Source organism: Talpa occidentalis, unplaced genomic scaffold (assembly GCF_014898055.3).
Source record: "Talpa occidentalis isolate TD23 unplaced genomic scaffold, MPIMG_talOcc4v2.1 talOcc4.14, whole genome shotgun sequence".
Lineage (NCBI taxonomy): Eukaryota > Metazoa > Chordata > Mammalia > Eulipotyphla > Talpidae > Talpa > Talpa occidentalis.
In genome coordinates, this window is record NW_023601433.1 from 2,319,769 (window position 1) to 2,334,116 (window position 14,348).

The 14,348-nt window shown below is 67.4% G+C and overlaps 1 protein-coding gene across 3 annotated transcripts; it reads left to right on the top strand.

Annotated features, from left to right (window-relative positions):
- The first annotated feature begins 256 nt into the window (after positions 1 to 256).
- On the top strand, positions 257 to 5,820 carry CFAP161 (cilia and flagella associated protein 161). 3 transcript variants are annotated; one of them, XM_037511396.2, is made up of 7 exons: positions 257 to 358; positions 1,015 to 1,104; positions 1,480 to 1,709; positions 2,481 to 2,568; positions 4,170 to 4,328; positions 5,100 to 5,173; positions 5,314 to 5,820. In XM_037511396.2, exons 1-7 carry the CDS (start codon positions 290 to 292, stop codon positions 5,543 to 5,545), a joined length of 942 nt encoding a protein of 313 aa, XP_037367293.2. In that variant the 5' UTR covers positions 257 to 289; the 3' UTR covers positions 5,546 to 5,820. The 3 variants fall into 3 exon arrangements, with proteins under 3 accessions (XP_037367293.2, XP_054551444.1, XP_054551445.1); XM_054695469.1 differs by having other exon boundaries at positions 327 to 358; positions 999 to 1,104; XM_054695470.1 differs by lacking the exon at positions 1,015 to 1,104 and adding an exon at positions 1,134 to 1,290 and having other exon boundaries at positions 330 to 358.
- The last annotated feature ends 8,528 nt before the right edge of the window (positions 5,821 to 14,348 follow it).

Below are 14,348 nucleotides of genomic sequence, written 5' to 3' on the forward strand. Positions count from 1 at the left end.
CACTTGGAGTCGTGGTCCCGTCCCGCCTGCGCTGGGTGCTGGGTGCGGGCGCGGGCACCCCGCGGCCCTGCAGGTGACCGACGGGCTGCACCTGCTGCCGGGGTTGCCACACCTGGGCGGGGTGCGCGGCCCTCGCAGCGCCCCCTTGTGGTCCAGGAGCGGAGAGAACTTACCTGTCCGCCCGCGGAGCCGGCGCTCGCCAGCCTCCCTGGGCTCCCGCCGCGGATTGGCCGCAGTCCGGTCGTCATGGCGACGGGCACGCCAACTGCGGCGGCGGGGAGCGAGCGCCATGGCGCGGAACCTGTATGGGCCGGGGGTCCGGATGGGCAACTGGAATGAGGATGTCTACCTGGAGGAGGTAGGGGCTTGGAGGGCGCCCCAGCCCAGGGGGGTCCCCCACCTGCCCCCAGTCCCGCTTATGCTTAAGCTGGCTGTCTCCCTCTCACCTGGGGACCCCAGCAATTCCACCATCACCCAGCACCCACAGAGCCCCACCCGTCACCCCTTGCACCCCTAGGACCCCACCCCTCCGGCGTCTGGGAGCCTGAGGACCCTCACTTGCTCCCCTGCAAACCCTTGGACTCCCTCTGGTCTCAGTCCCACTTTCTTGACCTCCGGGCCTGGCAGGCGACTCCGGGAGGTCCCGTCTCCTGGCCTGGCCCTCACTGCCCTGAGCCCCAGGGGCGGTCTGGCTGGCCCGGGGCGTTCGGAGTCCAGCATTGCACAGGCAGAGCGGCCAAGGGAGGGGGCAGGTGGGCACCAGATGTTACCAGGACGCACTCTCTGGGGCAGTCTGGGGGGGTCATACTTACTTTTCCGTGCCTTTCTCAGTTTTCTGTGCATCAATATTTTATAATAAAAAAAAAAAAACCAGAAACATTCCCACCTGTTTACCTTTCCACCTGTTCTAAATTTTGCTTTTTCAACTTGATGTGCGTCTGACCTAAAAGCTCCTGAGCTGTGTGGTTCAGGACGGGTGGCCCGGTGACCCCGACTAGGTTTCTCTTGGACCAGGAGCTCATGAAGGACTTCCTGGCGAAGAGGGACAAGGGGCAGCTTCTCATACAGAGAAGCAGGCGGCTGAAAGAGAATCTCCTGCAACAGGTAACTCCACAGTCAAACACCCTTTTCAGAATCCTTGAGCGGGAGCACGTGCCGGCCAGGCCAACGCCACGGGCAAGGCCTCCTGTCCTCCAGCCTTGTGGTTGAGAAGCGCCTGTTAAGACTCCCCAGGTGCTAGAGACGCAGCCCAAGATGGACGTTTGCAGGAGCCGGGACTGGAAGCCGAGGGTAGCGTCCCTGGTGTGAGGCCCCGATGGCAGAGGCCCTGGCCAGCCCTCAGGACTTAGTGTGGACGATGCGTCTCCATCAGCTGCCCTGGGGTTACTGGGCAGGCTGGGGTCTGGCGGCACCAAGGATTGGAGTCCCCCTGAGCCGACCATGGGGTGGTGGGTTGCCTGGAAACCCCTCCACTTGCAGACGAAGCTCTCCGTGTCCGAGGACGGCTGTATCCACTTCGGCCACCAGGTCATGGTCGTGAACCCCGACTTCCCTGAGTCCGCTGACCTGTTCCTGGGTGGGGACCTCAGCCTGTGTCTCACTCCAGACGAGATCAAGGCCCACCTGGTGGATGAGCTGGAGGTGCCCTGCGGGCTGAGTGCAGCCCAGGCCAGGGTGCCCATGAGCAGAAACACGTTCATGGTCCTGAGGTAAAAACGCCTCGCTGCCCCCTCCTACCTGCCTGCACGGGCGGGCTGCCCCGGGCTGGAGCGCTGGGGCAGGGGTGCCCTGGACCTTCTCTGTGACCCGCTGCTGGCCCCAGCCCGGGCCGTGGGGAGGGCGCTCAGCTCAGCTCACAGCCGCTTCCCAGGCAGAGCTCTCGGGCTTTCCGAGTAAACTCCAGATGCTTTGGGCTGTTCTGAACATTCCATTGTTTTTAAGGCTGCTTTGTTGTTTTTACATCAAAAATATATGGCCTAATGCAAGGCGGCGTTGCATTAATTACTCTGGGGGATTGTTCTTCTACATTTAACTGCTCCCCCCTACCCCAACCACTTGAGAAGATCTTGAAGATGAGCAAGTAAATCCTCGGAGGGACGGGAGAGCCGAGGTCACAAGGGAAACGCTGGGAACTGAACAGCAGTGCTTACTTCATAGGAATAAAGCCGGTCCTTAAAGTCTTTAAACTTTGAAATTCAGATCATTTATGTCAAGAAAACTAAAAAGCGACCTGATCTGTCCCCGGAGGGCTGAGAGCGGGGCTGAGTTAAGCCTGGGGTGGCCGCGCCTCTTCTTGCCCCTGCGTGGGGGTCAGTGGCGGGAGGCTGGCCCTGCCCCTGCTGTGGGGAGGGGCCTGCTGGATGTCAAGGTCAGGATGCGACCTCTTGTCAAGCCACCACCTGGCTTCTGGCTGGGAGCACTGTCTGGGGGTGGTGCCCGCGGGCCGTGCTGAGGCCGCTCTTGCCCTGCCCCTCCCACAGCGCAGACGGCTGCAGCGCGGACGAGCAGGCCCTGTGCTATGGGCAGAGCTTCTGTCTGGGGATCCAAGGAGGAGCGGCAGGCAAGCTGGTGAGTCCCGGGCTGGCCTGGCAGGGCGGCCGGCCCCGTCCCTCCCGCAGTGCCAGGTGCAGGCCCTCAGCGTCTTCAGAAGGTTTGGTGCCAACTTCCCTGGGGAGGCCCGGGCAGGGAGACTGGCCTAGGGCCCGCCCGGGCGGGGAGTGTGGGTGCGCGGGCTGTCCACTCCTGTGAGACCCCTCGTGCTGGGCACCAGGCCCTGCGGCCCCGCGGGCGCCTCACCTGGCTCGCCCGTTCAGCCTCCAGGCCAGTCTGTGAGGGGAGGCTCCTCCCCTGTGGTGCCGATGGGGAAACTATGAGGCCACCGCTGCCGGTGCGGCCTAGTGGCTCTGCTCTGGGTTGCTCGGCCCCAGCCGTGGCGATGCTGCTCCGGCTGTTTCTCGCCGAGGCCGGATCTTCAGTATTCAGGCGCAGCTCCAGCCTCTAGGCCACTAGGGCAGACCGGGTTGGGCCTCTGGGCTACACTGTCCAGGAGAGCGGCTCTCACAGCTGAGCGCAGGGACGCCTCTCGGCCTCTGCGGCACTTGAACGGCTTTGAGAAACTAGCTGAGCTGACGTGTAGGACCCTCCCCTGGCTGCCACTGCAGCTCTCGGCCTCTCCGGCACCCACCCGGCCCCTCGGGTGCACCTCTGAGAAGGGAGCCCCTGGGGGCGGCAGAAGTGCTGGCTCTGCCTGCAGCCGACCTGACCGCCAGGAGTGTCCAGCGGGTTTCCCGTTTGACTGTGGCATCTGGTCTGACTCAGGCCTCCTGCTTCTTCTGCTCCCTGTCTCCAGTCAGTGTCCGGCTGTGCCTTGCTACCCTGCCCAGTGCCCGGCCAGGCCTGCTGCGGCCACTCCCTGCCCACCCGACCCTGTGGGCAGTCCGGGCTGGGTCCCGGCCTGTCTGTCCCCTCCGAGGCCTGTTGGCTTCAGACCCGGGTGAGGGTTCGCTGCCTTCAGGCCTGCACTCCCGCTCCACATGCCAGCCTAGCCCCCCGGCCAACATGTGTGCCCACCTGTGGCCCCATGGCCGCGCCCACCTCTCCCTCAGTCAGGAAACTCCAGGGCAGGCACTGCCTCGCCCCCACCCCGCCCCCCATGAAGGTGCCCCTGCAAGGAGCCCAAGGTGGGTGCAGTGGCCAGTCTAGACCAACAGGACTCGCCTCCCCGGCTTTTCAGCAGCATGGGTGGTTCCTGGCACAGTGGGACCTGCCTGCTCCCGGGCGTGGCCGGCCCGAAGCCAGTGGCTCCCTGGGTAGTGTCAGTGGCCAGTTTCACAGCTTGTCACTTCACACGCGTGCTTCACCCGGTGCAGCTGCCCTTGGATAGTGTGGGTCAGCTCGATGCCCTGATGGAGGAGTGGACAGGGCAGGGAGGAGGGGTGGAGAGGGAGGAGGGAAAGGGGTGAGGAAGGGAGGAGGAGAGAGGAGGGAGGCAGGAGGGACGGAGGGGGGAGGCTGCGCTGGCCACGCTGTGTCTGGGCTTCTGGAGGACGTACCGATGGGGAGGAAGCTGGCAGCTCTGGAGGTGGCCTGAGCCACTGCCCACCGTCCGCGCCCGGGGGCACCCTCTGAGTGTGCGGCAGGGCACGAGGCTCACGGCCTCTTCCCTTCAGCTGTACTTGTCCAGTGACCACAGGACGCTGGGGAGGTCGTCCAAGAGGTCGTGGCTGCAGGAGGTGTTCCTGACGGATGAGGTCTCCCACCTGAACTGCTGGCAGGTCGCCTGCCCCGACCCTCAGCTGCGCCTGGAGCAGGAGGGCACCCCCGTTCCGGTGAGCGGCCCGGGGGGTGCGGGTCTGGTGCTGAGAGGGCTGCAGCCAGCTGTGGGGAGAGGCCACAGCCCCCATCCTCTGCCTTGTGGTCTTCTGCGCAGGGCCTTGGGCAGGAGAGGCCGTGTGTTCGGCTACCCAGCTGGGGCCACTGGTCAGCGTGACCCCCGGGCCTTTACCAACCAGTCCGAGCCCCTTGGGGTGGCTGGGCTACTGAGTGAGCCGTTAGGGTCACTGCCGCCTCCTTCCTGGCCTCTGTCTGTCCTCATTTCACCCCTGGGGAGTCTGGGGGCAGCCTCATGGCAGTGTGGGGTCCCGGGGGCAGCACTTTTGTCCTGCTCGTGGTCGGACATTTTCACAGGAGCTGGCTCTGGAGGCCCAGGCCTGATGGGGACGGGTCTGCTGGGGCCCCATCTAAAGGCCGCAGTCATGGGGGTGGGGGCAGCTGCAGAGCGGGGAGGACCAGAGTGGCTAGCTGGGGTGACCCCGGGTCTGCCCAGCATGGTGGGGCCCAGGCTCCTGCTTCCGCTCCTGGTAGGGGCTGGATGCCTGACCGCCGACTCTGGCCCCACAAACATGTCGCGATCGCAGCCCCTGGGCCGTCTGCCCGGCACGGATAACGGCAGCGAGTCTATGGGGACGGTCACGGGCCAGGGCTCCGGCCCCAGCCGTGCCGCACCGTCCTGTCCCCACCGTGTGGCCGACAGCAGGTGGCCCTGGCACCGCATCCCCCGCCATTGCTGACCGCACAGGCAGCGCCCCCTGTCCCCGCAGGCCAACACCAGGCTCCTCCTCAGCCACCGCCACACCAACCGGGCGCTGGCCGTGCACCGGCACCTCCTCCTCAGGTCGGGCGCCCACGCCGAGCCCTGGGTCCTGGGGGAGGAGGCTTCCCTTCCCGCGAGGGGCCCTGCCCGTGGGGGCTCTGCTGGGGGGGAGGGCCAGGGGGAGGGGGCAGTGGCCCCAGCTCCGCCTTGCGCTCCCCCAGGACCTGCTTTGGGAAGGAGGCTGAGGTCGTGGCGCACACTCACCTGGACGCCCACAGAGTGGAGAAGCCGCACAACCACTGGCTGCTGGTGACCGGGAGCCCCAGGCCAGGCTGTGCCACCTCACTGGACCTGCCCCTACCCCCCCGCCCCGGGACCCCAGTGACCACCCCGGCAGTCCCCCAAGACCCGCCTGAGGTGGGTGGGGCGGGCGCGGGGCTCAGGGCTGCGTGAGGGCAGAGCTGGGGGCTCCAGGGCGCACCCATGGAGCTGCCCCAGGTCACGGGCAGTTCTGGAGCCTCCAGGTCCCCACCTGGCCCCCTGCCCTGGGGCTCTGTGGGCACAGGTGGTGGGGCTGGGCACCCCATGGCCCCTCAGCTCCTGAGTGGCTCCGCTGGCCTGCCCCCCCCACTGCCCACCAGCCAAGCTGGTGCCCAGGAGCAGTCCCCTTGTGTGCGCCTGAGCCCAGCACAATAAACGCGAGCCCTGGAGCGCGTGTCTTAAAGGGGAAAGGCAGGGCGTCCTCAAGGATGACTGTTCCAGAGGTTCCTGGGTGTACAGCAGCCCGGGGGGGCTCGGATCCCGCACCAGGGCAGCTGCCGGTCGCTGCTTGCGTCCCAGGGAGCCCAGGGCCTGGGGGGGCTGGGCCCGCCGACCAGCACGTGTGAGGCTGCCGGCCGGTCTCAAAGCCGCGTGTGTGAAGAGGGAGCCGCGATTCCTCCTCCTCTGAAGGACGGAGGGGACAGAAGCTCTGAGGCCTCTGCCGACGCCGCCTGGACACTTCAGAGGGTACACGGGCGCGTGGGAGGCACTGCCAGGGCCTGCTTCGGGGGACAGGGCGGCCGGAGGCCAGGGGTGCCGCCCTGCGGCCGGCGGGCCCTGGGGTGACGCTCTGTGGTCAGCGTCCAGAGCCTGCAGTTTCCCAAGTGGCCACAAGGCGGCAGCGTTAAAATGGCAGCAAAGGCCCGGGGCGCCCTGGAAGGCCGGCCGAGCCTGCTTCCAAAGTCCGAGGGAGTTTCCACTTTTCCAGGAGCACATTTTACAGGAAAATGCCGTAATCTGTGTGGTCAGAGTTTCAGTTCCTTTTCTTATAACACAGCGGAGGGTGCGGCCCCGGCCAGCTGCCTCCCCGGACCCTGTCCCCCTCCGGGGCTCGCGCATCCCAGCTGCGGCCTCTGTCCTGCATGCCGCCCGCTGGACCCCCGCGCCGGGCTGGAGGCTGCCCAAGGCTGCGCGGGGAGCCGGCGCCCACCCAGCCCCTCGGTGCTCCCGGCCCTGGCCAGCTCCCCACGCAGGCGCCCCCAGACTTGGGACCGAGCGCAGCAAACAGGAGGGGATGGGCCTCTGGGGGGGCGCTCGGCGTGGGGTGGCCCTCCGCCTCTGTCCCCTCGCGCCAGGAAGGGCACCCCTGCCCGAGGCCTCCCATGCACTGCCCGGCCCTGAGCAGTGCGGGCCCTGCCCCTCGCAGGCTGCCAGCAAACGGCGCCCGCTGTCCAGACGCAATGGCTGCCTGGACGGCGTCCCCCACGCTCCCGCCGCCCCGTGTCCTCTGCCCTCCTGGTTTTCCGCATGGAAGCATGGAGGGGCCGGCCTGGCCCCTGCAGCCCAGGTCCTCCTTGCCCCAGTGGGGCTGAGGTACCAGGGGCCGGTGGTCCTGGTGTGCCCAGCGCCATCCTGGCCACTGGCCTCAGGGCGCCTGTCCCAGGCCCCCGTCTGGGCAGCCTTCGTGCCTGAGGCTGGGAGCCCCCTGTGAGCTGGACGGCGGGGCCGGGATGACCCCCGGCGGGGCCGCTCACCCACGGTTGGCAGAGCACGGCAGGAGGGCGTGGCCGTGGCACCGGGGCCTGCTGGGCACAGGCGGGGGGGGGAGCCCGAACGGCGACCCTGCGGGCTCTGGCCCCCCCAGGCGTGGGGTTTGAGCGCCGGTTCCCTCCCCTTGAGCCCGGGGCTGACGCTGACGTAGCAGAGACATCTGCCAGACATCTGCTCTGGCCTCGCTGGGACGCGGGAAGCAGCCCCACCCACCAGGGCCGGCCTTGGGCGCCGCCCGACGTGGGCTCCCGACAGTGCTGGCAGCAGGGGCTGGACGCTCAACCCCGGCAGGGTCTCCTTGGGGCCCGGGGTGCCCTGACTCCAGCAGGATTCTGGGGAGGCTAGAGGGGTTCCCTACCGGAGGTAGGGTCTCTTTAGGACGGGGGGGTGGCCTGACTTAGTTCATGTCTCTTGGGGAGCTGGGGGCTGCTGTGACTGACTTTTGGGGGGCTGCGAGGGTGGTGAGAGCCTCTTGGTTCTCTGCCCCGCCCTTCCCAGAGGGACAGGCAACAGCTCAGGGATACTGACTGGAAGGGGGCCCTGTAGGGCCAAGGGCATGCGAAGAGGGATGAGTCACAGCCCTCGTCTGGGGCACCAAGGCACGGGGCTCTTCCTCCCCGACCCCACACTCGGGTCCCTGTCCCAGGGGTTGGGTCTCCAACAAGCAGCCGAGTGCCTGGTCCTCAGAGCGCAGATGTTTATTGAGTGACTGCGTGATCCCTTGCTGAGGCGAGGCCCCGCGGGCCCGGTGGGGAGCTCTGTGTGTGCGGCACTTGGGGTGGCCCCGCGCCTGCTCCGCTGCAGCTGTCCTAGCGGCCTCCACCGTGGTCCTGCACACCCCTGGCCCGGGAGCACCAGGGGCAGGAGCGGGTAGGAGTACAGAGGCCCGGCCTCCGGGCTGGGGAGGAGGCTCGAGGGGCGCCGTCGCGGAAGGGAGAGGATGCAGGAGGAGGCAGGTGCTGCAGGGCCGTCCTGCTGTCACCTGAGGGGAAGGAGCACACGAGGGGCGTCTGGTGGGCACAGCGAGAGCACCAGGAGGACATGGTCTCAGAGCCCGCCTCCCGCTCCCCCCACCCCGCTCCCTTGCAGATGAGGGTCTGTGGTGGCACAGGCACAGCCCCCTTCCCCGCCCCTGCCCCGTCCCAGCCTGCTTAGCACCCCAACGCACCCCACAGGGTGTGGCTTCTAGGGCTGGAGGGTCTCGAGGCCCTGGTGGAGCTGGGGAGCAAGACAGTGGCAAGCGAGGGCTAGTGAGAGCCAGAAGATGGTGTGGGCCGAGACCACACCCCTTGAGCGCCAGGTCTGCGTGGCAGGGGCTGGGGACTGTGGCCCTAGAGGCCCGGCTTCCTGCGTGTCCTCCAGCAGCTGTCGGCCTCGTCGCTGGTGCTGCTGCCCTCCTGGGCCTCGGTTCCGGGGCTCCCGGGGCTCCTGAGCAAACAGCTCCTGGAGTTCTCAGATCCTGGGGCTCCTGGGGGCTCTGGGGCTCCCAGAGTCCAGGCTCCGGGCAGGGTCAGGCAGCCTTTGACCATCAGTGTCAATGTGGTCTTCTGCCCTTTGACCTCTGCTTGCATCTAGGTTGCTTTCAGGACTTCTCAGTGGTCAGTTCCCTGGATGGAACAGGCGGGTTACGATGATGAGTACACCTGTACACACTCGCACTCACTCACACTCACTACACTTGTGCATTAAAACAAGAGAAGTTTCCAGAATGAAGTGAGACTCTGTGGCTTGGTTCCTGCAGAAGACACTGCAGGAGCAGCTGTAGAGACGCCGTCTGAGATGTCAGGGGTGGGGAGCCAGCCTCCCATCTGGGGCGCAGGGGTCTCCTGCGTGGGGTGCCCAAGGACCAAGGTGCAGGCATGGGGTGCAGGCCCCTCTGTGGTCAGTGGAGGGGGTGCAGGGAGGGGCCGGGGGCCCTGGTGGCCAGGAGAGGCTGGCAGGAGGCTGTCTAGATGTCCCTCCAGGCCCTGGCCCCCGTGCATGTGCTGAGGGCTTTCTGGGGTGCCAGCTGAGTCCACAGGGTGGCGTCCGCTCCTCCACGGCACCCCATGTCTGGGACTGAGAATGGGTTGGCCTCCGGGGTAGCTTGCCCTGGCCAGCTCTGGCCTCCATGGTCCCGAGGCTCGGAGGGGCTGGCCACTGCCCTTCGCTGTGCACGGGGTTCTGGCACCCCCAGTCCTGGACCGAGGACCCCAGCGCTTGCCTTTCTGGCCCTCACCAGGGAGCCCTGGGCGGCTTGCCCGTTGAGTCCTGGAGCCAGGCAGACCCCTCAGCCTCCAAGCCTCCACCCACACCTGTCGATGGGGAGCTGGGGTGGAGCTGGGTGGGGAGAGGCCGTGTCCCCTGTGAGGGTGACGCCAGGGGTTCAGACTCTCCCACGGCCTGAGGTCCACACTGTGGGGCTTAGTCAGCCTCAAAGCACGTTCGCACACAACAAAGCATTTAGACGCCACGGCAGGCAGCTCCGGGACTCCGCTGGGCAGGAGGCCACTCCAGGGCAGGATAAATGACCCGGTTGGCTCAACAGGAAAACTGACCTTTCAGAGCAAAATTTTTTGCACCCTAGGGATGGGGCGTGCGCTCACGGCCACACATCAACCCCGCCCAGCTCCCCGGTCACTGTCCCTCCACACTCTGGGGGCCCATCTGAGAGACGAGGGCCTGGTCTGACTGGAGGCTCGAGAGTCTGCAGCCACTTGCTGGGCTCCCTGTGGGGCAGAGCAGGCCTGGCGCCCAGGGGACAGGTGGGAGACCTGGGGACTGGCCGACCTCTGGCTCCCCTGGTTCTTGGGCTCAGTAGAGGTGACAAGCTCAGCTAGGAGTTCAGCAGCCCCCTGAGGGAGTCGGAGGAGGGGCCGTGGGGCCCGGGGCTCTCGGGGCCTCTGCATAGGGCAGGGTCACCGGAAGGTGCTGTGCAGGTACCTGCGGGCAGTGGCCTGGAGGAGAGCGCAAGGGCTGCCTGGTCCAGCCTCAAGCTAGGTGCCTGGGAGCAGCGTGCTTTCTGTCCAGGGCTGCTCTGGTCAGGCTGGAGGGGATGGCCCCGGGAGAGGAAGCGGGGCCTGGCAGGGCCGGCGGGGCCCTCTGGGAGGTGGGGCTAGTGGGACCCTGTGCCAAGAGCCCAGGCCCGTCGCCGAGGACATCGGTCCACGGTTTCTCGAGTGCCTGCTGAGCGCCCGGTGTCAGGTCAGCGGTGAGCTAGACACCTGCCCTCCCAGACCACGAGCGTGTGCGTCACAGGCGGCCCGGCCCTGAGGGCTGGCCCGCTGGCCCGCTGAGGGCTGACCCTGCCCCTTTTGGAAAAAAGAAGCATGGCCGTGCCAAGAAAAGGAGCCAGCGCCGCAGCCCACTGCCCCGCTCTGCCCCCATGGGGGCCAGGCCACGGCCACCGCAGGACAGACTCAGGCGTGGACATGCGGCGCCGATCTCCCTGCAGCTGCACATCTGCGAAGCCGCTTCTCAGAGGAGGGCCGGCCAGGGTAGAAGGGCCGTCCTCAGTCCCCTCACCCACCCCCCGCGCTGGGGCTGGGCAGGGCTGGGCTTCCTGCGTGGGGACCTGCCCCTCCCTCCTGGGCTCGGTCCCCGCCCAGGTCCTGCTGTGGGTCCAGGAAGTCGGTGGTATTTTCCAAGCTGATGACTCGATTTAAAACAATTCTTCTTAAACGTGGACATTCTTTCGCGCCCTAACGGTCTGCCGGGCAAGTCATGTCTGTCCCCGGATTGTGAGGAGCAGGGTTGGCCTTGGGGGGCGAGCCCCAGTCAACTGCACGGAGCCGGACCTTGGGACACAGACCTTGGGTCATGCGTAGCCGAGCTGCTGGGCAGCATCTGCCCACTGAACTGTGCCCTCTCTGTGATGGGGCTCCCCCCTCCCCCCTCCCCTTCCCCCTCCCTCCCCCACACTCCTTCCCTCCTCCCCTCTCCCCTGCCCCCTGCTCCAGCCTGCCCCCCCCACCCCCGCATCCCCAGCAGAGCAAGCTGTTCGGCCCCCACAGCTGCTGCTGCTGGTTTCGGGCTCTGTTCTGTGTCAGGTCTCAGGGCTTGGGACACAAAGTGGTCGCTGGGAGCCAGTAGTGTTGGTGGGGCGCCGGCTGGCCCACGCACCCCTGGGTGCTGCTGGCAGGGCTGGCTGAGGGGCTGCGGTCGGCTGGAGGTAGCTGGAGCAGAGCGGTTGCCCTGGACGGGGAGAGTGGCGTGGTCAGGGCCGGGGTGTCCCGGGGCCCCGGGCACTGGGGGTGCAGGGACCTCCACCAGACCCGCCTGCGTCTCCGGCTCTCCTGGGGAGGGTCCCCTCTGCGCCGACCGTCCCTGCGTCCGCCCTCCCCTGGGTGCAGCGCCGACTCTGCCCCGTGGGGCACGTCCTCGGGTCTTTTTGGTGGGCGATCCAAGGATTTATTGAAACCAGCCATCAAATTGGTCGTTTAAAATAATAGCACGTCTTGGCGCGTCCGGAGCAGAAGCCGGCGTGGGGGCAGGGCGGGAGCGGCCGCGGCCTGGCTGGCAGCCGCCCCTTTCATCCCGGAGCCGCGGGGCGGGGGTCAGAGCGCCTTCTGTCCATCTGGAAGCCAGCAGCCCCGCCGCGGCCGCCGTCTGGGCACACAGGCTGCATTCACGGCTGCGCCCGCAGCCTCCTGGGCGGGCGTCGCCGCCTGGCCGAACAGCGCGGCTCTGTGCGCGGCGGGAATGAGTCACGGCCGGGCCGGGGCGCTAGGTGTTGTGTTTGTCCCTCGCCCCAGCACAAACATGCCAGCCTCGTTAAACCCGGGGTGGGGGCCGGGGAAGGGGGGCTCGGGGGGTCCGGGGGCCCCACGCCCGCGCCAGCCCCGGGGCCCAGGCAGAGCGTGAGGTCTCGGGGCCGCCGGGCCGGGCGGGTTCGGCGAGAGCCGCTGCTTTTGGGCACATTTGCTCGAGGAGGGAAGGATTTGGAAGCCACGGCTCTGCGACGTTCGGGATTTGCTGGCAGAGGGAAAGGGATTTTTCCCTCCCTCCGTCCCTCCCTGCCGAGGAAAAACAGTCCTGTTGAGGAGTTCCCCTGCCGCGTTAGCTCCTGTCCAGACGCTCCTGGCCCACGGCGGCCGCGGACCCCGGACCCGACCGCGGCGGGGCCTCCCGGCTCCCGTCCCAGCCTCAGCATGAGTTTGCAGAAAAGAATCTTCCCTCGGAGGGAGCACGGTGAGTGGGGGTCCTCCGGGCTGGGCCCCTGGCGGCGTGGGGGTCGGGCCCTCTTGACAGCTTCCCGGAGGGCTGGGCGCAGTTTCAGGGATGCCGTGGCGTGTGCGCGCTCCGTGTGTGCGTGTGTGCGTGTGTGCACGGTGCATCGGGTCTGCTCCACCAGCAGCGACGGCTGCGCTCGCTGGGCTGCTCGGCGGGGGCAGGGGCAGGAGCCTGGGGCTGTCTGGGGGCTGCGCCTGCCTGTCTCCCCCAGGACTGGTCAGAGGAGGAGCCACCAGCTCTGGCGAGGGGGGCGCAGCGCAGAGAGGGCTGGGAGGGGCTTGGGGGACCAGGCGGACTGCCTGGCTGCAGGGACACCAGGTCCCTTCTTAGGCAGCCTCCTTCCTTTGCTCTGGAACACAAACAGCCGGGGAGGCGCTCCCTCCCCGCAGCGCTGGCGTCAGGGCCAGCACATGGTTCCCTTTAAGGAGGAGAGGCGGCCGGAGGCGCAGCCTGCCCAGCCGGGAAGACGCAGGCATGACCAGGACCCTGGGCCCGTCTGGCAGGTCCTGAGGGAAGCCGGGGATACAGAGGCCCTGGGGGCTCTGCTGCCCGGGACGGGGCCAGGCGCCAGCACGGATGGGTGGCCGATGGGGGTCCAAGCTTGCATGCCTCGGCTTCCGAACTGGGGCGCGGACTCCAGGCCCTGGCAGGTGCTGGGTCGGGTCGCCCTGGCGCAGGCCTTGGGGCGCAGGCAGTGCTGGGGCCTCTGGGCAGCAGGGTCCCTCCGCGGCGGGAAGCGGCTCTGGGGCAGGGCTGCGGGAGCCACTGGCTGGTTCTCGGGCTGCTGGCTCCTGTGCTGGCCTGGCGGTGGCCTGAGAGGCAGGAGTAAAAAGAAAATCACAGCAAGCTAAACAGGGGTCGCTTGGGAGTGAGAGGGTTGGCTCTGGCGCCGACCCTGGGCAGCTTCAGGACGGTGGGGCCGGGGAGGCGGGGTCAGCTGCAAGAGGGCAGCCTCAGCCAGCTCCACAGAGCTCGCGTGCCGGCCGTCTCTGTGGTCAGCTGTGGCCTCAGCCAGCCGTCCCAGGAGACTCAGCTGTCCCTGCATCGGCCGCATCCCGGGAGCCTCTGCTTAGGCTGGGGCAGCCCCATGGCAGCCTCGGGGGTGGCGCTCTGGTCCATTGAGTGTCAGCTGCTGAAGACTGGGGTGGACACACGGGCACCTGTGGCCTCGGACAGGCCCTGTCCAGTCTGGACTTGGTCCTTCCTAGGAGGCTATTGGGGAGGAGACCGCCCCTGAGAACCAGCCCCGCCCTTCAGCCCTGTGGGTCTGTGTGTGACCTGGGTCTGTTGGGGCGGTGGGCTGCCTGGCGGAGGTGTGGTTGCCGCTGTTCTCTGGAGAGTGTGTAGTGCTGGTGGAGGAGGGAGGAAGGCTTGACCCCTGGTCCTGGGCAGGAGACAGACGGGCTCGGCTCTTACTGTGGCCCCGCATGACCAGTTTTGTGGACTTCCTGCCCGGTTTCTCTCTGCGTCTATGAGAAAGGATTGCGGTCACTTGGGGCTCAGGGACAAGCGCTGGTGGCTGTTGGGGCAGCTCAGGGCCCCGCAGCCAGGACTCCCGTGAAACAGCACCTCTCCCCACTGGGGCCTCGGCAGCGAGGCCCGGGCCTGCCCCACGGGTGGCATGGATGCCACACAGCTGCTCCCACGAATCGTGTCCCTGTGCCTGCCCACCCCACTGGGCCCATTTGGCAGGTCCTGAGGGAAGCCGGGGACCTGCAGGACTAAAGTGCCCAGGGCCGGCGCCAGAGCCGACCCGCTCACTCCCAAGCAGCCCCTTGTTAGCTTGCTGTGATTTTCTTTTTACTCAAACACTGTAGGGCCTCCCCGGTGCTGCAGCGGGTTGACCTCAGCTCTGTGAAGCTGTCCGCAGCTGTCTGCAGCGCTGGTTCGATCCCTGGCCAGGGAGAGTCCTACATGGCGCAGCAGACCTCTCCTGTCTCCCCGCTGCTCCCCTCAGCAGTGTTTTCAGTTGTTCTGCCTGTTCTGCTCCCCGCTCTGTCTTTGGTGAATCCCT